This window comes from Dendrobates tinctorius, unplaced genomic scaffold, assembly GCF_039654945.1.
Source record: "Dendrobates tinctorius isolate UK_male_01 unplaced genomic scaffold, ASM3965494v1 ptg000162l, whole genome shotgun sequence".
In the NCBI taxonomy this organism is placed as follows: Eukaryota; Metazoa; Chordata; class Amphibia; order Anura; family Dendrobatidae; genus Dendrobates; species Dendrobates tinctorius.
The window spans coordinates 2,704,182-2,729,281 of NW_027361829.1; the positions used below are offsets into that span (position 1 = coordinate 2,704,182).

Below are 25,100 nucleotides of genomic sequence, written 5' to 3' on the forward strand. Positions count from 1 at the left end.
CAAAGTTCAAGCCAAGATTTATTGGACCTTATAAGATTTTGGAGATTCTTAATCCTGTTTCTTTTTGATTGGCTCTTCCAGTTACTTTTAAGATCCATAACATGTTTCATAAATCTCTGTTGAAGAGGTTTGTTGAGCCAGTAGTTCCTATGGCGGCACCTCCTGACCCTGTATTGGTTAAAGGCAATGTGGAATATGAGGTAGAGAAAATATTGGATTCTTGTTTGGCTAGACGGAGACTCCAGTACTTGGTCAAATGGAAGGTTTATGGCCAGGAGTATAATTCTTGGGTCTCTGCTTCTGACATTCATGCCGATAGATTGGTTCGTGCTTTTCACCGGGCCCATCCTGATCATTCTGGTGGCATGGATGAGGGTTCTGTGACCCCTCCTCAAGGGGGGGTACTGTTGTGAATTCACCTTCTGGTCTACCTCTGGTTTCTGGCGAGGGTGGTGGAGCTGGTTGTATTGACAGAGGAGTCGTGAGTTCTCTTTCTGGACTCCCTCTGGTGGGTGCAGGAGGTAATAAAGCTGATCGAATTAGCAGAGACCTGCCACCTGATAATGAGGATGACGATTGGACATCTGGAATCTCTGACTTGATTTAAGACAGCCGACTCCCTCTATCCCAGCTGGTGATTTTTCCTGCCTTCTGAGGTCTTAGTTTCCAGTTCAGTCCCTGCATTCTCAAGATAAGTGTTCTTTGCTATTGTTCACATTTGATTTCGCTTTGTCTATTCAGTTTTGTGTGGTCAGCCAGCCCCGGCTGGGGCTGTGCTGAATTTTCATCCTTATGTTACTGTTTGTGCCAGTTTGATTTTTGTCCCTTATTAGATTGGCCTCTTTTTGCTCTGTTTTCAGAATATGCCAGAGTGCAGATATAGTGGGTGAAGTCTAGTGACTTCAGGGATTTTTTTGCTATCAGAAGTGTTGGACATTTTTGCAGGGTTTTTTTCGCATGATTGCAGACAGTCTTTCCTTTTCCTGTCCTTTCTAGTTAGTGTGGGCCCCATCGTTTGCTCAGCCTGTTTTCCTACATGTGTTTGTGTTTTCATCTTGTCCCACTGACAATATATGTTTGGGGGCTATCTATTCCTTTGGGGTCTTCTCTGGGGCAGTTTAGATTTCCCCTTTTCTTGCTTTAGGCTTATTTAGTCCTCCGACTGTGTCGAGGCATCTAGAATCATCGTAGGTACACTCCACGGCTACTGCTAGTTGTGTGGATAGGATCAGGGGTCTGCAATGCGCTTAGTTACCAACCTCTTTGGTTTTCTGTGGCTTAGCTTGGTCTTGTTTTCCTCCTCGGTGACCCAATCATAACAGGTTTACATGGGGCTGGTCGCATTAGCATCGGTCCCTGTTTAAACCACCTTACCCTTTCTGATGGATTGCAGCAGGCAACGTGACTTAGCAGCGGAGAGGTAAGGATATTGTTGTTTTTTTTGCTTTATTTTTGTTACTGGTCAATGTTTTACTTTTGGATTAGCAGAGGAATAAATTTTGTCAAAAACTAGGTGTCTTTATTTCACTAAAATACCATATTTTTTGCTTTATAAGACGCTCCGGGTTATAAGATGCATTACAAATTTTGAGGAGAAAAATAGGAAAAAAATGTTTTTTTAATAAAATGGTGGTGCCTCTTATAATTCAGGTGTCCTATTGCTTACCGGGGGTGGTGGCTGCGGTGAAGTGGGGTCCCAGGGTCGCTGCTGGAGGAGGCAGGAGTGGGGTGATACTGCAGACCGCTCCGATGTGCAGCGCGCTGCCAGGGGGGCTCGTGCTGCTACCAGGGGGGCTCGCTCTGCTGCCAGGGGGTCTGGGCTGCTGCCAGGGGGGCTCATGCTGCTACCAGGGGGGGCTCATGCTGCTACCAGGGGGGGCTCATGCTGCTACCTGGGGGGCTTGCACTGCTGCCGGGGGGGCTGTACTGCTGTCAGCGGGGTCTATGCAGCAGCCCGGGGCTCTCCCCACATTTACCGGGTGTCCGTCGGCGCTGTGGGTGTCTCCGGGTGCCCAGCCATGTCTCCATGTGCCCAGCGGTGTCTCTGGTTCCAATCCCGGGGCTCTGGCGACATTTTCCCTCTGTTTTGGGGTCCGGCAATATCGCGGCCACCGCCGGGGCGGCGCATGCGCTGATGATGATCTCGGGACTGAGATCTCGAGAGATGAGATTTCAGCGAGATCTGTCCCGAGATCACCATCAGCGCATGCGCCGCCCCCGGCGAAGGCCGCCATATTGCCGGAGCCCAAAACAGAGGGAACCGAGAGGGAGCCCCGGGGCTCTGGCCTGTCGCAAAATGTCGCCAGAGCCCCGGGATTGGAACCGGAGACACCGCTGGGCACGTGGAGACACGGCTGGGCACCCGGAGAAATCCACAGCGCCGACGGACAGCCGGACACTCATGCGGCCTACACCCGGTAATGTATATCCTCTTTGTAAGACGCACCCCCATTTTCCCCCCAAGTTTGGGGGAAAAAAAGTGCGTCTTGCAAAGCGGAAAATACGGTAATTTTTAATTAATGTCTTTGTGTGTTTTTTAACCGTTTAATAGTCTAGGGTTAATAATGGATTGGTGTCTTATTGACACCTCTCCATTATTAATTGGCTTAATGTCACCTTCCAATTGCAAGGTGACATTAACCTATTCATATTAACCCATTAGCCACCACTACAGGGCAATGGGAATAGAGAGGATAAGTGCCAGAAAAGGCGCATCTTATAGACGCACCTTTTATGGGGTGTTTTGTTTGGGGGCAGATTTTGTAGCTGGGGGGGCAAAAACAATAGTCTCTCTCAAGGCTATTAAAATCTGCCCTCACTCACCTGCTTTACCTCTCTGGCTGCGATTTTGCCGTGGGAGCTCACGCACGTATTTTGTTCCAACTAATTAAGCCCTTAATTTAACACCTAGATGTCCCAAATTTTACGCACAAACCCTAATTTAATTATTTGTCAGGGACAAATAAAACAATACATGAAATGAAATGGTTTACTGTATGTAAACCATGTGTCATTTCATGTCGGGTTTGGGATTGATTTTACTGAAGCCGGCAATTGTCAGATAATACTGTTTCTTCCTGAAAATGATTGCAAACACAAATTCTTTGGTATTATTATCTTCATTTAATTTGTCTTAAATGAAAAAACACAAAAGAGAATGAAGCAAAAAGCAAAACATTGATCATTTCACACAAAACTCCAAAAGTGGGCCAGACAAAAGTATTGGCACCCTCAGCCTAATACGTGGTTGCACAACCTTTAGCCAAAATAAATGCGACCAACCGCTTCCGGTAACCATCAATGAGTTTCTTACAATGCTCTGCTGGAATTTTAGACCATTCTTCTTTGGCAAACTGCTCCAGATCCCTGATATTTGAAGGGTGCCTTCTCCAAACTGCCATTTTTAGATCTCTCCACAGGTGTTCTATGGGATTCAGGTCTGGACTCATTGCTGGCCACCTTAGAAGTCTCCAGTGCTTTCTCTCAAACCATTTTCTAGTGCTTTTTGAAGTGTGTTTTGGGTCATTGTCCTGCTGGAAGACCCATGACCTCTGAGGGAGACCCAGCTTTCTCACACTGGGCCCTACATTATGCTGCAAAATTTGTTGGGAGTCTTCTGACTTCATAATGCCATGCACACGGTCAAGTAGTCCAGTGCCAGAGGCAGCAAAGCAACCCCAAAACATCAGGGAACCTCCGCCATGTTTGACTGTAGGGACCATGTTCTTTTCTTTGAATGCCTCTTTTTTCTCCTGTAAACTCTATGTTGATGCCTTTGCCCAAAAAGCTCTACTTTTGTCTCATCTGACCAGAGAACATTCTTCCAAAACGTTTTAGGCTTTTTCAGGTAAGTTTTGGCAAACTCCAACCTGGCTTTTTTATGTCTCGGGGTAAGAAGTGGGGTCTTCCTGGGTCTCCTACCATACAGTCCCTTTTCATTCAGACGCCGACGATAGTATGGGTTGACACTGTTGTATCCTCGGACTGCAGGGCAGCTTTAACTTGTTTGGATGTTAGTCGAGGTTCTTTATCCAACATCCGCACAATCTTGCGCTGAAATCTCTTGTCAATTTTTCTTTTCCGTCCACATCTAGGGAGGTTAGCCACAGTGCCATGGGCTTTAAACTTCTTGATGACACTGCGCACGGTAGACACAGGAGCATTCAGGTCTTTGGAGATGGACTTGTAGCCTTGAGATTGCTCATGCTTCCTCACAATTTGGTTTCTCAAGTTCTCAGACAGTTCTTTGGTCTTCTTTCTTTTCTCCATGCTCAATGTGGTACACACAAGGACACAGGACAGAGGTTGAGTCAACTTTAATCCATGTCAACTGGCTGCAAGTGTGATTTAGTTATTGCCAACACCTGTTAGGTGCCACAGGTAAGTTACAGGTGCTGTTAATTACACAAATTAGAGAAGCATCACATGATTTTTCGAACAGTGCCAATACTTTTGTCCACCCTCTTTTTTATGTTTGGTGTGGAATTTTATCCAATTTGGCTTTAGGACATTTCTTTTTGTGTTTTTTTGATTTAAGACAAATTAAATGAAGATAATAATACCAAAGAATTTGTGTTTGCGATCATTTTCAGGAAGAAACTGAGTATTATCTGACAGAATTGCAGGGGTGTCAATACTTTTGGCCACAACTGTGTGTGTATATATATATATATATATATGTTTATTCTTTAGTTTCTTTATAAAACCCGTCAGTGTGATTTTATTGTATCGCGCACTGAATTGCCGGCTTTTGTTAAAGGACACCGGGTGCGTATTTCTCGCAAGTCACACATCTGGTCCGTGTGTAATGCGTTGTTTTTGCGCACCTTTAGACTTGCATTGGCGTATTTTGGGCGGAATACGCTGACAATCGCAGCATGCTGCGATTGGCACGGACCGTAAAATACGCGTGAGAAATATACGGCTGATGGGAGCTGCCCCATAGAGATTTATTGGTCCTTGCGCAATGCTTGGTGTTTACGCCTCTCACTCATCCGTATTTCTCTCTAGTATGACTCCGGCCTAAATATGCTGTTGTACTGTGTGGTTTTGATGCTTTTTTTTCTATAGGCTTCTATGTGAAGCCTGAAAAAAAACGCAAGAAAAAAAAATGCTGTTGCATTGTTAAGCTCAGAATCAAAGCTTTTCTGTAAAAAAAGTGTTAAAAACATGGCTTCACATCTGCACCAAATGAACATCAAATAAGGAGGAAAATGCTTATAAAATGCGGCAAACATGCAATTATCAGAGAATATTGTTATTGTGTCATGTAGTGAAGACACCTGCAGAAAACTTGGGGAAAAAAGCAGTAGCAAAAAACGCAGCATTTATGCTACATGTGAACACTGTCTCAGCGTTACAATTTTATTAAATTTTTTATGGGTTTAATAGAAAAAAAATAATTTGCTTCATTTTTTAAGCCAATTACAGATCCCATAAATAATCTGATTTCTGTGTTGTGCTGATCATTACGATTACAGGTACACCAAATATGTCTGTTACTTTCTGATTTGTGATTTTTATTTTTTAAAAAGTGTGTTAACATTGACATTATTGTAATTGTTTTTCATTATTTTTTAGTAATTGTATAGCAAGAAAAAACTCTTATTCTTCATCTAGAATCCAGGGACATAGAAATACACTGCTATGTACAATGTATCAAAATAATCTGCCTATGAAGTTAGCACCTGCAATACAGATCAAGTACATAAAATTCTCCCTGTGGCTGTATTGCTTTAGCTCCTTCCTATAATGCTGAAGGTTGTGGGTTTGAGTACCAGGGACATTCACAAAAAATATTTTTCTAATTGCTTTTTATAAGTTTTAGTAATTCTATAGGAATAACAAAAATATGACCTTTTCTTCACCTCTAGTATACACGGAACATAGAAATACACTGTTATATACAATGTTAGAGTGTATCTTTATGTACTAGTATAATTTGCTTCTGGGTTCACCATCTGCAATACAGATAAAATTACCAAATTCTCCTATTCACATCATTGTAGCTAGAACTCTGACCTGAGAACGTGGTGTTGCGAGTTTGAGATCCCACCCCGCATTGTGAATAAACCAGAAGAGAGTGCAGGGTGGGATCTCGGGCCGCGCATCCATGCAGGCGCGAGAAGGAAGACATCATGTGATGTCAGTGGACGGGCAGCGCTAACTGTGCATGCCCAAGAAAAAAGATTACAGCTTGGCGCTGGGTAAATAACTGAACGCTGAAGAGGGGGCACCCAGAAGAATGGAGGAAATGACTGATGGCTGTGAGGCGTCTGTGTCTGGGGGCAAAGACTTGCCCCCCCCGGACAAACTAGAGGTATGAGTGGCAAATTATAAAAATGATTCTTTCAGCGGTGAAAGGGACCCCAACTAAAAAAGCCACCTTGACAGAATGCAGCATTAGTGCTGCACAATGTGGCTCTTTTATTTAAAAACGCCTGGGGGGGTGACAGGTTCCCTTTAATTTAGCTAATGTACAAGGAGAGATCTGGACCCATCCACTGAGGAGAAGCTATGACGAAAACATCAGAGAGAAGAGAGGTGGTGATCATTACAAGTTGGAACACAGCCCTGATAAGGTGGAGCAGTCCCGCTGAATCTGGGAAGGTTGGGAGATTTGATGAAGCATTCCCCTAAAAGTGGAGTTGATTGCATGCACTATCTAAGGCAGGGGTCACACTAACCGACGCAAAATACGGTCCGTATTTTACATGCGTAATACTGAGAAATGTCCCCTAAATAGTGCTCTGTCATCTGTAATCAAGGTGTGGTTGCATATTTTGCGCATGTAAGCATCAGTATGTAATCCGTAAGGAATCTGTATTGAAAGATTTTCTCGCCAACTTGCAAAATGGACATTTAACGGTTTTGAGGCCTGCAAACTATTTAAATCATTAGCCTACACCCTATTTATTGGCTCTGTAACAGGTGGCTGCCTCCATTCTGTCCATTTTTGACCTGCCTTAACTAGGTGTGTTGGTGTTGTATGGCCAACATGACAGACAGTCTGAGTTTCAACACAGCTGAGCAGGTTCTCTTCCACTGGCTTTTGTCACGCTGCTTTGGTCAGCCATACCCAGTGATAGTGGATCCGCAGAGGAGGAGACGCATGAGGGTCCATCCACTTTTGAGGCAATGACTCACAAGAGGTCATTTCCACCGGCTCTATTCTTCTTTGCGGGATCATCCAGAAATTTTTTTTCCAATACTGTCGCATGAGCCTTGCAACATTTGATCTACTCTTGGAGACAATGCGCCCTGGGATAACCTTTCAGGACACAAGGATGCGCAAAGCTATATCTGCCGAGAAGCAACTTCTGCTCACATTACGGTATGTACTACACAACCACATTCTCCATGTTCATGATGTGTTGCCCAAAGTATGTGTATTTTCTTATTTGTGCTCACTTTTTTGGCCTCATCTTAGTCCATATATATATAAACTTACAGACCAGAATGTTATGTGTAATATGTACTGAATATCACGTAGTCATTAAGCTTGAAAAAATATGTGTGTTAGTAGATATGAAAAAAGAAAATGTTTGGTATGTATGTAGCTGTTTTTCTCATTTTTGGATTCTAAATGTTACATTTCTGTTGTTCTTCAGCTTCCTGTCCACTGGCCTGTCTGACCCTCCACCATGAGTTTCTCATTGGAAGATCTACCATTTCTGGCATAGTCAGGTCGACATGTAGTGAAATCTGGTCAAGACTACATCAACTCGTCATGCCCGAGCCCAGGATGGAAGACTGGTTGAGGATCTCAAGGGACTTTGAGGAGGAATGCCAGTTTCCAAATTGTATTGGGGCCCTTGATGGGAAACATATACGGGTGCGTAAGCCGCCGAACTCTGGCTCCCAATTCTTCAATTATAAGCAATACTTTTCTGTTGTATTGTTGACTCTGGCCGACCCTGAATACAAGTTTATAATTGTCAACATTGGGGCTTATGGAAGGACTAGAGACTCAAGAGTCTTCAATACTTCCATTATGGGTCGGTGGCTACGCACCAACCAGTTGGATCTACCCCCACCATGCCAGCTACCAGGCTCCGCTCAAGAATCAGTCCCTTATGTCCTTGTGGCAGATGAGGCGTTTCAGTTAACGCGCAATGTAATGAAGCCATATTCCCGACACAACCTGGACCACCGACGCAGAATTTTTAACTTGCGCATATCACGTGCTCGGCGACTGGTGGAGTGTTTCCTTTGGCGGGTCCTCCAGTCTGCCATTCAGCTGCGTTAGCAAAATGTGAATGAAGTTATAAAAGCTTGTGTCGTTCTTCATAACTTCACCAAGATACATGATTGTTCATCCTCTGCTGGTGTTGTGCGTGGGTCAGACAATGTGCAAAGAGTGAGACCACATGTCAACCCTCAACGTAGACCGCTCTCTGGTCTCCAAGTGCGTGATATTGTCACAAATTATTTTATGTCACCTGAGGGGGAAACTTCTTGGCAAGGACATGCTGTGTCTATGTTATAAATTTTTGGTTTTTGTCTGTGTAAATATATATTTTTCAACCCCTTATGTTTCTCTCACTTTATAATTGCATTGGTAAGCGTATGTTAGTATGTCATGAACATTTTGCATAACTGAGACAGAGACGTAAAATTGTGTTGACAAATTTTTACTTTTGCCAGTTTTTTTTTTTTTTTTCAAACCATATTTTTGCCATATGGTAAATGTGGCAATGGCACAAAGTGGCCTTTTTGCAGATTATAAAAGTTACAAACAACACATTTGCAGAACATAAAAAATGAAAAAACAAAAAAATTGCAAAAACAATATTCCAACATTACAAATGATGGAAGGTTGGGGGAGGAGAAGGCTGAAGACGAGCCTGTGTTTGCTGCTGGCTATTTTGTCCAACTTGGCCATCGCCCTGTGTGGGGGCATACTGTTGCCCATGATGTGGGTAGTGTACTGCCTCCTGTGATTGTGGTGGGTACTGGGCAGACTGATACTGGAGTGGGGCCTCTTGTTGGGGCTGGTAGGCCCGTGGCTCATACCCACCAAATTAGCCATGTCGTCCCCAACCAAATTGGGACCAGCCTCCAACACTGGGTGGGAACAAGTGGCCATATTGGTGAGGTTGGCTAGAGGCAGACATATGTGGCTACTGTGGGCAAGGTTGGATAGGGGGAGGAAGGGGGTGAGGTGTAGGCCCACATGTTGGAGGATCCTCAGAGCCTGATTGAGCAAGCATGTGTGTGTGTGGTCTAAGACGCATCAGATTCCTTGGGGAAAGCTGCCACCTCTCCAGATATTCAAATAGCTCATTATGGGGTATTGGGGTGTGTGATTGCATCAAGCAGGATCTGAAAACATCCTTGAATACGTAACCTCACCTCACGGGGAAGGGACCGAAGATAACAGGCCAGGCTGCGTGAGTACACCTCCTCCCCATCATCATTATTCACTCTAGCAAGATAGTTGAGTACCCCTGTGTCAATATTTGTATGGCTATCTTGGGCAGGGATCTAGCACCTTCTTCTTCCTTGCCAGGATGGTCCAGCAGGCGATGGGGAGCCCTGTAGCTGGGCAGTTGGGCTGCTGCTGATGTTGCCCTGATCATCCTGTATGGTGGATAGTGCTGCAGCAGACGGTCCTGCTTGTGGATGTGGTCCTGGTGGTGGGATTTGTGGTGCAGGTCCACATGCAAGGGCAGGCGCAGGGTGATCAGGAGAAGAACCTTGACCCATGCTTCTTGGAGGCGGAGAAGATGGGCCAGCCACCTCTTCCCCTCCAGCCACAGGATCGATGATGGGCTCTGTATCTGACCCAGTTTCCCGTTCCATAAGGTTAGACTGAGTTCTGTTATGAAATATAAAATAGCCAAAACAAAAAAACATTAGTTTTGGCCCTGTAAAGTATCTGTGTAATGTGGTGCGAGGTATCTGCTTACGGTCTCAGATCCAGAAATGGAGCGAGGAAGGAGATGCGATCATAATACACATATTTTCTCTTTGTGTGGCCCGCATCACCACTCCTGGCCCGCTGCTGACGTTCCCGCCTGTACTCGTCGCGGATGCTGCACCAGCATCTCATCACATCTTCAATTGCAATGTGACAGGAAATATTCTAAATTTCACATATTTGCTAAATAAAATTTGCAAAAAGTTGCATAGTCATGTGGCCTTTTAGGGTGTGCTTTCTACCCAGGGTGGCATATATAATCGGGGCAACCAGGCCAGATACACAGGGTCACAATAGCTCAGGGGTCAAGTATCTCCTCTTAAATTGTTTGCCTATGAGGATGAGGAGCTTGTGGACAGGGACCAATTATGTCAGGGTAAAACAATGGGTCAAATAAAAATCTACAGGCCTCAAGAGGCAAAAAGGCCAAGCACAGGAAGGAAGGGGGGGGCCTTATTCCAAAAGCCTTTTTTGATGTGAGATAATTTTAAACCCTTTTTTTGATTGTACTTACTCATTTGCTGCTGCTCCTCACGTGGCGATCATCAAAATCGTGGAACATCTGGCGACATATGCGCCTCCATGCCACATCCTTTCTTGCCTGGTTGGCATAATGGGCATCACGTTGGTCCCAGATTTCCGGGCGTTCCTGCACTAGTACAATCAGTATCTCCACATTCAGGTAGTAGGGTGCCATGATGCTGTACTCCATTGAGGCATACTTCCTGGATGTCTGGAGCACTTTTTGAGCTAATTAGCATGTCTAAGCTTCCTGATTATTGGTTGGCCCATTTCCTGTCACCTGCCAAAGTCCTGCGTATTTCTCGCAAGTCACATGTGTGGTACGTGTGTAATGTGTTGTTTTTGCACACCCATAGACTTGCATTGGCGTACTACGGTTGTAGTACGCTGACAATCGCAGAATGCTGCGATTGGCATGGACTGTAAAATACGCACGAGAAATATACGGCTGATGGGAGCTGCCCCATAGAGAATCATTGGTCTATGTGCAATGCGTGGTTTTTACGCCTCTCACTCATCCGTATTTCTCTCTAGTTTGACCCCGGCCGTACAGTTATGAGCTTGATCACTAAAAAAACAGAACTTTCAGGTATATGATTAGCAAGTAGATTTAATCTTTCTTACCCTGATGTTTTTCTGTATCCACTGAGTTCCAAAATTACTATGTATAAAACAGTAACAATAAGAAGTAAAATCATTTTTGGCAATGAAGAAATGCGTAAAAAAATTGCCAACGTTAACGTGCCCACCACACATGACAAAAAAGCATAGTGAGCTGTGTCACATGGGCGTTCCTCCATTGTTTTATTTTCTCCATTTGGAGACATAATCATAATGGAGCTGCTGGAATTCTCACTCCATGACCAAGACATGCAGCCAACCTGAAAAAAAAGGATATAATTAATTAAGACAAATAAAAGCATATAGTACTAACATGACGTGTACTTACAATTGGTTTATTGAATGCAAAATGGTGTCAGACAGTTTATAGTATTGATCTATATCACAATATGGTGGTCATTCAGGTGAAAATTACATTACTTTCAGATGTAAAGTGTGTTAGTTTTATTTCCTATCTATAAATAAATTCTTAGTAGTGATGAGCGAGTATACTCGTTGCTTGGGTTTTCCCGAGCATGCTCAGGCTTCCTCCGAGTATTTTGGCGTGCTCGGAGATTTAGTTTCTGTCGACACAGCTGCATGATTTGCGGCTGCTGGACAGCTTGAATACATGTAGGAATGCCCTAACAAACAGGCATTCCTCACAAGTATTCAGGCTGTCCAGCAGCCACAAATCATGCAGCTGTGTCGACAGAAACTAAATCTCCGAGCACGCCAAAATACTCGGAGGTCACCCAAGCATGCTCGGAAAAACCCGAGCAACGAGTATACTCGCTCTTTACTAATTCTTAGTTATTAACTTCACTTAGAACTAAGCATATTGTTATTACTCACCACACATCCTTGTGCTACAGAGTAAATTAATACTACTATGAAAATAGATAAAATGGTTCGTATTTGTATTGTTAGGCACCCTGGGAAGCACTGCAAGATAAAATGTGGATAATTAGTCAATGCCATTTGAAAAAAAAACACCAAAAAGGAAAAGGCAAAAACAAACATTAGATACAGTAGGTGCAATGATTTTATACTGTGCCATGTTTAGCTTCTACAGACTGTATTGCTCATGAAAATAATGAAGGTTTTTTGTTTTTCAATTTCTACTTTTTCCTCCCCTTCTTTCAAGAGCCATTACTTTTTTATTTTTCCACCAGCATAGCTATTTAACAGCTTGGTGTCATGATCCAGACTGGGTTTTTCCTGTCTCTCCTTTTCCCGGTCTGGTCATTCAGGGGTTAACTTTTCTCTGCCTCGTTCTGGTGTCAGGTCGGCTATTTCTCTGCGATGCTTCCTTCAGGCAGTTTCAGTTATATTTCCTGCCTAGGGCTTGTGTAGCTGACTCTGGAGAACCCCTGGTTTCTCCTGCTGCACTTAGCTAACTTTGCTTGTGTCTGTGTTTTCTGTCCCTGCCTGTCCCATCTCTGTGTGTCCTTGTGTGTTTGGATTCCCCGGTACCCGACTCTGCTTTGGCCTGACCTGCTCCTGTCTCTTGCTTCTGGTATTTCCCTTGGTAGTGCGCTACTCTCTTGTATCGACTCGGCTTGTTTGACTATTCTGCTGCCACCTGGTAGTAGCCTCACTGCAGTGCTGCTGGTCTGCTCTGTGCAGTATTTATGCCTTCCCTCCACTCTGCTGCCATATTGTGGAGTTTGCATTTACCTGCAGAGCTGCAGCGTGACATTTGGATTCTGTGTAATGAGTTGTAGTTGAATGACACCTTTATTTTACGATAAAAGGCACTGGAAAATGAGGGGAGGAAAATCAAAGTTTTTGGGGTTCTGTTTATAGAATATTTATTATGCAGTAAACAAATTCCATTGCTGCTTAATTTTCCATGTCTGTACGATTGCAGTGATACCATACATGTTTTTTTTTTTTAATAAAGGGAACCTGTCATCGGTTTTAGCCATATGAGGTAAGGCCAGTACCTGTAAACCCAGATATTCAGCATTCTAATATACTGTTTACATGACGCCAATCTGGCCTGCAAGACAAGAAAAACCTCTTTTACTATACTTACATACAGGGCGGTCCGGTCCAATCAACGTTGCTTTACTCAATCTGGCGCCTCATTTCTTGTTGCAATGTCATCCTCCTTCCCTGCTTTGTGTGGATGAACGCGTCCTACATCATCCACACAATGTCCAGCACCGCACTCCTGCGCAGGCGTACTTTTTTCTGCCTTGTCGAAGGCAGAGCAAAGTACTGAAGTGTGCATGCGATGGAAAAGGCCAAAGAGCCCTAGTGCATGCAAACTAAAATACCAGTGATGCCCATCAGACCGGACCGCCCATAGGTTAATATACTAAAAGGTGTTTTTCATGTCTTATAGCCCAGATTGGGGGCATATATACAGCATATTGTGTACAGACCAAAAGTTTGGACACACCTTCTCATTCATAGAGTTTTCTTTATTTTCATGACTACAAAAATTGTAGATTCACTCTGAAGGCATCAAAACTATGAATTAACACATGTGGAATTACTGTATATAATTAACAAAAAAGTGTGAAACAACTGAAAATACTGTATGTCTTATATTCTAGGTTCTTCAAAGTAGCCACCTTTTGCTTTGATTACTGCTTTGCACACTCTTTGCATTCTCTTGCGGAAATGGTTTTCACTTCACAGGTGTGCCCTGTCAGGTTTAATAAGTGGTATTTCTTGCTTTATAAATGGGGTTGGGACCATCAGTTGTATTGTGCAGAAGTCTGGTGGATACACAGCTGATAGTCCTACTGAATAGACTGTTAGAATTTGTATTATGGCAAGAAAAAAGCAGCTAAGTAAAGAAAAATGAGTGGCCATCATTACTTTAAGAAATGAAGGTCAGTCAGTCCGAAAAATTGTGAAAACTTTGAAAGTGTCCCCAAGTGCAGTGGCAAAAACCATCAAGCGCTACAAAGAAACTGGCTCACATGAGGACCGCCCCAGGAGAGGAAGTCCAAGAGTCACCTCTGCTGCGGAGGATAAGTTCATCTGAGTCACCAGTCTCAGAAATCGTAGGTTAACAGCAGCTCAGATTAGAGACCAGGTCAATGCCACACAGAGTTCTAGCAGCAGACACATCTCTACAACAACTGTTTAGAGGAGCCTTTGTGCAGCAGGCCTTCATGGTAAAATAGCTGCTAGGAAACCACTGCTAAGGACAGGCAACAAGCAAAAGAGACTTGTTTGGGCTAAAGAACAGACTTGTTTGGGCTAAAGAACACAAGGAATGGACATTAGACCAGTGGAAATCTGTGCTTTGGTATGATGAGTCCAAATTTGAGATCTTTGGTTCCAACCACCGTGTCTTTGTGTGACGCAGAAAAGGTGAACAGATGGACTCTACTTGCCTGGTTCCCACCGTGAAGCATGGAGGAGGCGGTGTGATGGTGTGGGGGTGCTTTGCTGGTGACACTGTTGGGAATGTATTCAAAATTGAAGGCATACTGAACCAGCATGGCTACCACAGCATCTTGCAGTGGCATGCTATTCCATCCGGTTTGTGTTTAGTTGGACCATCATTTATTTTTCAACAGGACAATGGCCTCAAACACACCTCCAGGCTGTGTAAGGCTGTGTGCACACGCTGCGGATTTTGCTGCGGTTCCGCAGCGGTTTTGGCCGCTGCGGACCCGCAGCAGTTTCTGCTGCGGTGTACAGTACAATGATTCCCTATGGGAATCAAAAACCGCAGTGCAGACGGTGCGGAATTTTCCGCGCGGATTATCTGCGGTTTTCAATCCGCAGAAAGAATTGACATGTCAATTCTTTCTGCGGATTCTCCTGCGGTTTGCCATCTCCTCCATTGAGGAGATGAAAAACCGCAGGGCAAAACCGCAGAGCAATCCGCAGGTAAAACCACAGGTCTTTTGACCTGCGGTTTCACCTGCGGATTGTACAAAATCCGCGCGGATGAATCCGCACCTTTTCCGCAGCGTGTGCACACAGCCTAAGGGCTATTTGACCAAGAAGGAGGGTGATGGGGTGCTACGCCAGATGACCTGGCCTCCACAGTCACCAGACCTGAACCCAATCGATATGGTTTGGGGTGAGCTGGACCGCAGAGTGAAGGCAAAAGGGCCAACAAGTGCTAAGCATCTCTGGGAACTCCTTCAAGACTGTTGAAAGACCATTTGTGGTGACTACCTCTTGAAGTTCATCAAGAGAATGCCAAGAGTATGCAAAGCAGTAATCAAAGCAAAAGGTGGGTCCTTTGAAGAACCTAGAATATGACATATTTTCATTTGTTTCACAGTTTTTTGTTAATTATATAATTCCACAAGTGTTAATTCATAGTTTTGATGCCTTCAGAGTGAATCTACAATTTTCATAGTCATGAAAATAATGAAAACTCTTTGAGTGAGACGGTGTGTCCAAACTTTTGGTCTGTACTGTATATGAGGGTTTACAAGTACTGGCCTTACATCATACGGGACAAACCTGGTGACAGGTTCCCTTTAAATGGCAAAAAAAACAAAGAATATTGTAAAAAAAAATTGGTCCATGTCATCATACTCTGGGACCTGTAATTGATATATTTTTCTGTCGAAGAAGCTGTGCAAGGGCTTGTTATTTGCTTGGCAGGTCTATTTTTGTAAGAATACCTTTTTTGGGTAGATACAATGTTTTGAAAAACTTTTATTGCAATTTTTTAGGGAGGTATGGCAACTTAAAGATCTCAAATCTGGCATTTTGACTTTTTTTTTCATTATGGCGTGTACAGTTGAGTTTAATTAATTTTATATTTTTTTTAGTGTATCTGCACATGGTCAGGAATTGTCAGGGCTTTAGATGCAGCACATGTGCACTGCGTCCAAAGCGCTGCCGGCTATTGAAAGCAGGTATGTGTTCACTGCACTGTGCGGATTCACAGTGTCCAATACATTTTATGGGTGAAATTGATCTTGTGAAGGCTCGTGTCTCCGCAAGAGAAATAGACATGCTGCCGTCTGGAGAGAGGCGCTGCATGTCCATCTCCGCAAGTGAGTCGCGGGCGTCTGTGCACTATGCTGTAACATCTGGTAACTGCAAGTTCGGTACTTGCACAGCATCCAACCAACAATGTTTACTAATCACGTGCACCTACCCTAAAGGATACAACTTTTACAGGTGTGGCAATATCAGATATGCTTATTCTTTTTCTTTATTATTAATGGAGAAAAAGTGGGCGACTTAATCTTTTGTATTTTTTTTTTCAGATTGTTAACTTTTTTTTTATTTTTGACTCTCTTTACATGACTTGAGGCGCCTGACTGCAATGACCACAAAAAAGGCCCTTCGTAATTGAATCTCAAGGGGACGACAGAAGCCAATGCATGCACTGGCAAACGTGCTATTTAAATGTCGATGTCAGTGATTCACAGAGGCATATAAATACAGGGTGGGCCATTTATATAGATACACCTGGGTGGGCCATTTATAAAGTTAGATCCAAAATGGCGGACTTCAAAATGGCCGCCATGGTCACCACCCATCTTGAAAAGTTTTCCCCCTTCCATATACTAATGTGTAGGGATGAGCGATATTGCCCGATATCGTATCGGAATTCCGATTTCCGATATTGAAAAAATATCGGATATCAGAATTTACGATTTCCGATATCAATGCAAGTCAATGGGAGAAAAAAAATCGGAATTACAAAATGACCACTACAGTGCTATATAATGGATAAAATGGAGGGGAAACACCTCAGGATAATGGGGAAGGAGTTTGCAGAGGCAGAGGAGCAAAAAAATCGCTAGAAAAATGCACAGAGCGAAAGCTGTAGCAGGAAAACTGGTCACCATCTTCTTAAGAGCTGTGTTTTTTCTTTGGGTTAGGATTACTTGGGGTAGGGTTAGGGTTTATGGTTAGTAGGGTAAGGTTTAGGGTTTAGGGTTAGTAGGGTTAGGGGTTAGGGTTAGTTAGGGTTATAGGTAGGGTTAGTAGTGTTAGGGGTTAGGGTTAGTTAGGGTTAGGGTTATGCCTATGGATAGTAGGGTTAGGGGTTAGGGTTTAGGGTTAAGGTTGGTTAGGGTTAGTAGGGTTATGGGTTAGGGTTAGAGTTATGGTTAGGGTTAGGGGTTAGGGTTAGCTAGGGTTAGGGTTATGCTTATGGTTAGTAGGGTTAGGGTTGTTAGGGTTAGGGGTTATGGTTATGGTTAGTAGGGTTAGGGTAAGGATTAGGGGTTAGGGTTAGTAGAGTCAGGGTTTACGGTTAGGGTTATGCTTATAGTTAGTAGGGTTAGGGGTTAGGATTAGTAGGGTTAGGGTTTAGGGTTAGTAGGGTAAGGGTTAGGGGTTAGGGTTAGTTAGGGTTAGTAGAGTCAGGGTTTACGGTTAGGGTTATGCTTATAGTTAGTAGGGTTAGGGTTTAGGGTTATGTTTATGATTAGTAGGGTTAGGGTTAGTAGGGTTAGGGTTACAGTTATGCTTATGGTTAGCAGGGTTAGGGGTTAGGGTTAGTAGGGTTAGGGTAAGGGTTAGGGGTTAGGGTTAGTGGTTAGGGTTAGTTAGGGTTAGTGGTAAGGGTTAAGGGTTAGGGGTTAGGGATAGTTAGGGTTAGAGTTAGTGATTTTACATTATTAAATTAAAACTGCCAGTGGTGGTGTCAATATGCCCTTTGACTGACATGTGTCTGCGTTCAGCTTACCTTGCTTTGCAGGGAGTTTCCAGGAGCACCACGTGAAGGAACGGATACACTCCCTTTAAACCATGCTTAGTCTTCTTCTGCTTTCCGATTTACGATGTGAAAAAAATATCCACATCGGAATTACGATATCTCAAATATCGGGCCGATTTCCGATATTTCAATATCGGAAAGCTCATCCCTACTAATGTGCCACAAACAGGAAGTTGATATCACCAACCATTCCTATTTTATTTAGACTTATCCATATAAATGGCCCACCCTGCAGATAAAACTGCAGCAGCCAGAAATAGGTCCGAGATGCCAGCTTTGTATCATAGCCAGAAATTCCCGTTTGTGGGATGTTGAGGACTCGACATAAATGTCACATGTCAGGACGGAGTAAACAAAATATTTCATTTATATGTAAGCATGTGAAATTTACAGAGCTGGTAAAATAGTTAATTTACAAAATTGTTAATTATACTTGGTTATTGCCATTAGTAATTAGATGGAAATCAAATAATTATGCTATATAATATTAGTTCAGGTTAGTTTTTTCTCTGTTGTAGATATGTATATGATCTAGGCACTTACTTTTAGGGAGTACACAGATTATATTCCACCACTAAAAGGTCAAACATTAAAAGTGAATATTATTCATCTTTCGGGTGACATTTACCAGCAACTTTCCAAACTGTAGAAAATACTTTAGATACTATACTATATGTCATGGCCATATATCATAGCTTATACATGCCATAAATATCCACATTTTTCATGTAGCATATGGCTACAGTAATGTTATGAATATGTGACTCACATCAATATAATTGTAAAAATTCCATGTTATACCTACACAGTATCAAGATATCATCTCTTGCTTCTAAGAAAAACGTCCAAGGGGGGGTGTTCTGGCATTGAAATGAGAACTGGTCGTTTCCTCCTACTCTACTAAAAACATGCCCTCTATAGCAACAACCCCACCCTCCATAGCAACAGGCCCTCCCCGACCACATGAGCAAGCCTATCCATCCTCACACAGTAACAAATCCTCCCCCTCTAGCAGCCTCAGTGCAGAGAGCAGAACCACCCAGCTGCTCCTCCCCCAGACACACGCTGAACAGTGATCTATGGAAAGTGAAACTATTGAGGAGGAAATGACCAGTTCTCATTTCAATGCCAGAACACACACCCCCCCGGACGTTTTTCTTACAAGCAAGAGATGATATCTAGTAAACCATGCAAACTGGCCACAGAAGGTAAATTACTTATTGTCAACATTCTGCAGCCCAGATATGCACTGAGATTATGTGAAAAGCCCGGACAACCCCTTTAAGGATAACAATATGCATTAGAGGAGACCATGATATCTAAGGTAACGGGTTTGGACTCCAAAGTCTCCAGGGGAAAGCCAGAGAGTAAAGGGTTAAAATGCAGTTAAAGAAGTTGTCCACTACTTGGACAATGTCTTCTCATACCCCATGCTTGGCCCCGATAAAATAAGAAAGCTTACATTCAGCTCTCGTGCCCGTGCCGTTCCCGCGGTGTTGGCACTTGCTCTCCCCAGGGCTCCTGTCCTGTTGCTGTGACATGTGACCCCAGTGCCCATTCAGCGCTGGTGTCACTGACCATGCCTTCTGTCAACATGAACATGAAGAGGAAGTGAGAGTGCAGCTGCAGCCCGGACTTTCTCTTCATGTTTGATTTGTCCAAAGGTGGGAACAGGGACACCTGTGCTGATTGGGTGCTGGGTTCCCATGTCACAACAACCGAAAGAGAGCCCCGGGGAGAGCAAGTGCCAACACCGCTGGAACAAATGAAGCACATTCATCAAGACTGTTTAACTGCTTCAGGCAGCATTAATCTCCTGAGAGGCTCCATTTAAGAGACATACATTCTATGGAAAAAAGGCGAGCATTTTCCTGATGTCTAGGTATGCGAAGCAATATATGTTTAGTGGCATTCTGACTGTAGACATTTACAGTTCATCACCTGTATGCTTAGAAATAATACTACTCTAAGGGATGACTCATGGATCTATTAGCTTGTTTGTTGGCGTGTGAGAAGAAACTTAATGCAGATGTTGGGCTTGTTGAGATTTACAGTACAGTACTCCAGCACTACAAGGAAACTTTAATAATAATCCTATGGCGGGATTGTTTGTTTTATAGAGTCTCTAACACAAAAGTTCCGACAATATATTTACCTGCACTCGTGTGACATGCAGGTACATAATACAAACCACCAGGAAGCATATGCAGAGCACCAGGAGGACAAGGACAATAGTGCTTCTAGTAAAAACAAAAGAAGAGCAGTTATCTGTAAGCATGATAATAATATAGCACATAAAGACCTTCATAGTATCATAGGTTAAGGTTGAAGATACACAAAAGTCCATTAAGGTCAACCTATAAACTCATGTTGATCAAGAGAAAGGCAAAAAAGACCCATGGGGCAGATATTAATAGTTGCATATTAGGGGAAAAATTCATTTTCAACTCCATATACAGCAATCAAACTAGCTACCTAGATCACTAGATCAATGTCCCATAGTGATGTAAATTTTTATGTTGCTTGTGACAAACCGTCATGGTGTACCCTAGAAATTAGGAAGCTGAATCATATTCACAGGTGGCAATTCTTAGATATATACAGTGGTATCTAATATCCATAACGTGTAAAGCAATAATTATAAGCAAAGGGATCCAGGCCATGCTTGTCCTTTTGTAGTGAACTAACCATTACACAGTGGCGTAGCAACTGTTTGTGGCGCCCGGGGCGGTCGAAAAATTTGCCGCCCCTTTGGTCGATGATAATCCGGAAGCATCAGGAGAGCCCACACTACACTCAAAGATCTAATTTTTAGTCTGCTACTAACTCTGCTGTTATTATTTCTACATTTCTAGACTTTCATCTTCTTGCAGTTCTCTCTCTATATATATATATGTATGTATTAGCTTGATGATGCTGGATGAAGACCTAATGGCTTTTTTTAATAATAATTTTTAATAATGTGACAGAAAAAAACAGAAAATATATGGGGAGGAGATGTACGAGGACACGTATATGGGGGGATGTACGAGGACACGTATAGGGGGAGATGTACGAGGACACGTATATATGGATATGGGGGATGTACGAGGACACGTATAGGGGGAGATGTACGAGGACACGTATATATGGATATGGGGGATGTACGAGGACACGTATATATGGGGGGGATGTACGAGGACACGTATAGGGGGATGTACGAGGACACGTATATATGGGGGGATGTACGAGAACACTTATATGGGGGATGATTATTGTATTAGGACACCTGTGGTGTGATGTCTATGTGGCATGTGACAGCTGTCTGTGGCTTCTCCCGTACAGATGTTGGTGGTGCATTCTCCGGTAATGGCCGCGGTGCACCCAGCAGCCTCTCCCACAAATCGCCTCCATACCATGCTCCCCAGTATCCCACCTCACCCCGTGCAGTACTGTCCTACCCTTTTCCTCTCGCTCCCAGCCGGGGCAGCAGCACCGCCATATTCTTTCCTCCTCCCGGGAGCATCAATAGGGCGGAGCCTCTGCAGCTGCTACGGTGCCAGGACGGGACAGAAAACCTAGGAAAGCAGAGCTGCTGCTGTGCTGACACATGCGCAGAGTGTACACACACAGGTGTATACACACACACAGACACACACACACAGGCATACACACACACATAGGTGTATATACACACACACACACACAGGTGTATACACACACACACGTGTATACACATACACACAGACACACACACACAGGCATACACACACACAGGCATACACACACTCATAGGTGTATATACACACACAGGTGTATACACACACACAGGCATACACAAACACAGGCATACACACACACATATGTGTATATACACAGACACACACACACAGGCGTACACACACACAGGTGTATACACACACACACACACACAGACACAGACACACACACAGGCGTACACACACACACATAGGTGTATATACACACACACAGACACACACACACACAGGTGTATACACACACACAGACACACACACACAGGCATACACAAACACAGGTGTACACACACATAGGTGGATACACACACAGGCGTACACACACACAGGTGTATACATACACACACATAGGTAGATACACACACATAGGTGTACATACACACACACATAGGTGGATACACACAAACAGGTGTACACACACACACATAGGTGTACACACACACACATAGGTGGATACACACAAACAGGTGTACACACACACACATAGGTGTACATACACACACATAGGTGGATACACACACACGGGCGTACACACACACACACACACAGGTGTATACACACACACACACACAGGCATACACAAACACAGGCATACACACACACATAGGTGTATATACACAGACACACACACAGGCGTACACACACACACAGACACACACACACACAGGCATACACAAATACAGGTGTACACACACATAGGTGGATACACACACACAGGTGTACACACACACACACAGACACACACATAGGTGGATACACACACAGGTGGATACACACACAGGTGGATACACACACACAGGTGTATACATACACACACAGACATACACACACACACAGGTGTACATACACACACACACACACACATAGGTGTACATACACACACACACATAAGTGTACATACACACACACACAGGTGTACATACACACACACACACACACATAAGTGTACATACACACACACACAGGTGTACATACACACACACACACACACAGGTGTACATACACACACACACACAGGTGTACATACACACACACACATAGGTGTACATACACACACACACATAAGTGTACATACACACACACACAGTGTGGCTACATGCACAGATCCTTTCGCTGCTGCACATGGTGAGACACAGGCAGCGGTGTTGGTGGCACATAACTGCACACAATGGAGGCAGACACACACCCAGCGCAGCCTGTGATGAGGATGACAGCTGCCTGCACACAGGGCCGCCGGGGGCAGCCGCAGACCACCTTACCCCAGCCCCGCACTCACCAGCTCACTGCTTGGCTCTTCCTAACATGGCTCCTTGTGTGCATCACATTCCTGGCAGTCGCGACCATCCCACCATGACAGTCCTCCAGTGCAGCGGGGCTGACGTCAGCACTGCCTCTGCCCAGCGCAGCGCTGCTCACTGAGGGTCCAGGCGGAGAGGAGGGAGAAGCTGCTAGGTAGCAGGGGTACAGAGACTCCCGATAGGCGGAGGAGAAGGATGGAGGAAGGGTGGGAAGAGGCTGCATTACATTACCCCCTCACTGCACAGCCCCGCAGGCCGAAATGTACAGTCAGTGAGAGAGTCCAGGCTCCGCGCTTCTCCCACAGAGGAGAGGAATTGCTTCTGCTGCCGCGCCGCCCCCACACACGTGCCGCCTGGGGCGGACCGCCCCCCCCGCCCCCCCCACGCTACGCCACTGCCATTACAGCATTATGTGGCAGAGTGTTCCACAGTCTCACTGCTTTTACAATAAAGAATTGCCACCTGTGAATATGATTCAGCTTCCTAATTTCTAGGGTACACCATGACGGTTTGTCACAAGCAACATAAAAATTTACATCTGCAGTGGTAGGACTGAAAAAAAACTAATTTCAGCAAAAATAACCACACAACTTTAGTAATGCTTGCCAGTGAGGTCAACTGAGGTGAAGTGTGATGGACAGCACATCAATGATGAAGAACTGGCTGTTAATCAGTGTGAAAGAGGGAATTACAGCACTGTGACTGTAACTACTTCCTACATCAGCTCAATGACTGCAAGTGGGCAGCTGCAGGGATAATATGCAGTGAGTAAAATGTAGTACCTAAAGCTCAGATTTCATAGAAGGAGCAGAAACAACTTTCAGGATTTGAAGAAGATTGGGTGTAGAAATGAGACAAAATCACACCTGAGCAATGCATGTGACTAGTTTCTCCATACATCACCAATAAAGGCTTAAGCATTAAATCAATTTCAGTAAGCATGTTATATAATTTTTCCCTGTGTCATTTCTCACTATTATATAACCTAATTTATGGACATCTAAGGTTTAATGTCTTTGCCTATGTGGATTGGATGGGTTGTTACCAACATCTGTTGAGAATTTCATGTTAATAGCACCTTTAGAAAAATATTTATTCAGAAAATTTGTGACGTGTTCAATACTTATTTCACCCGTTGTAGCTTTATTTTTTCTTTGCAGCCACTGTTCCAGTAAGCCTGCCAGACATGATATCATTTGTACTTGTTTTTATATTACCAATATATATGTCGATAAATAGAGTTTTTGGAGGAGACAGGTTTACTTTTAAAAATCCCCGTTCAAGTATTGAATTATATAATATACAGAACATGCTAACTAGAAAGGAGTGTCCTAAATTTTATGTAAGACCATGCATTCTATCTTTTTTTCTGTTTGAATGAGTGACTCAGGAGAAACCTACTAAAAATTGACTCGGGATAATAATAATAGAGAAGAGCAGAGCAGTAAGCTCCAATGTAGCTGTATTAGTAGAAGTAGAAATTCCATGACAGCGCTTAACAAGTCACAAAAATCCCTTTTTTTGCCTCTGTAGCTTCCAGAATATTGAGCTTATTTCAGCGCTAAAATCTCATCTCCCGAGATATTGATGCCGAGATCTCCATCTGCGTATGCGCCGCCCCCCGGCGGCCATTTTCCTGGAGTACACAGCACAAGAAACCACGGAACTGCAGGGGACTCTGGCCTTTCACAAATGTCCGCAGAGCCCCCTGCAGCACCGGAGAACCCTGCAGCAGCACCGGAGACCCCCGTAGCGCTGCCAGACACACCCGTAGCACCGCTGGGCACCCTCAGTGCCAGACACCCCCTACAACGGACACCTGCAGCGGCGCACTGCACATCGGACACCCCCCTCATCCCAGCCTGCTTTCTGCAGCATCACCCCACTCCTGCCTCTTCCAGCAGCGATCCTAGGACCCCACTTCATTGCAGTCACCACCCCCGGTAAGCAATAAGATGCATGAATTATAAGAAGTACCATCATTTTATTAAAAAAAAATTTTTTCCTATTTTTTCTCTTCAAAATTTGGGGTGCGTCTTATAATCCAGAGCACCTTGTAATCCGAAAAATACGGTATATACATTACAATGTGCGATGTAATAACCATAAACACCTTTTGTGGCAACCTTAATTCCTTATACCAAAGAAGGTCCCACACAATGGTACATTAAAAAGTAATAATCTTTATTTATAAATAATGCAATTTTACAATCATTAAAAAGAAGGTGCTAGACCAGTATGAGAGACAGAAAATTCCATAGGAGCACTACATAACAGAACGTTTATCGTGAGAACAAAAGCCAATTAGGGTCTCATGTACCAAGTATCACTGG

The 25,100-nt window shown here is 43.8% G+C and overlaps 1 protein-coding gene across 1 annotated transcript in view; it reads right to left on the reverse strand.

Moving 5' to 3' along the window:
- ADCY1 (adenylate cyclase 1) overlaps positions 1–25,100 on the reverse strand; it is a 1,907,157-nt gene that overhangs the window by 293,244 nt on the left and 1,588,813 nt on the right. The window contains exons 11-13 of the mRNA XM_073549833.1: positions 19,870–19,954; positions 11,900–11,989; positions 11,069–11,325 (exon numbers count right to left, since the gene is read on the reverse strand). Coding sequence (XP_073405934.1) covers positions 11,069–11,325; positions 11,900–11,989; positions 19,870–19,954 — 432 coding nt within the window. The remainder of the gene's footprint in view (positions 1–11,068; positions 11,326–11,899; positions 11,990–19,869; positions 19,955–25,100) is intronic.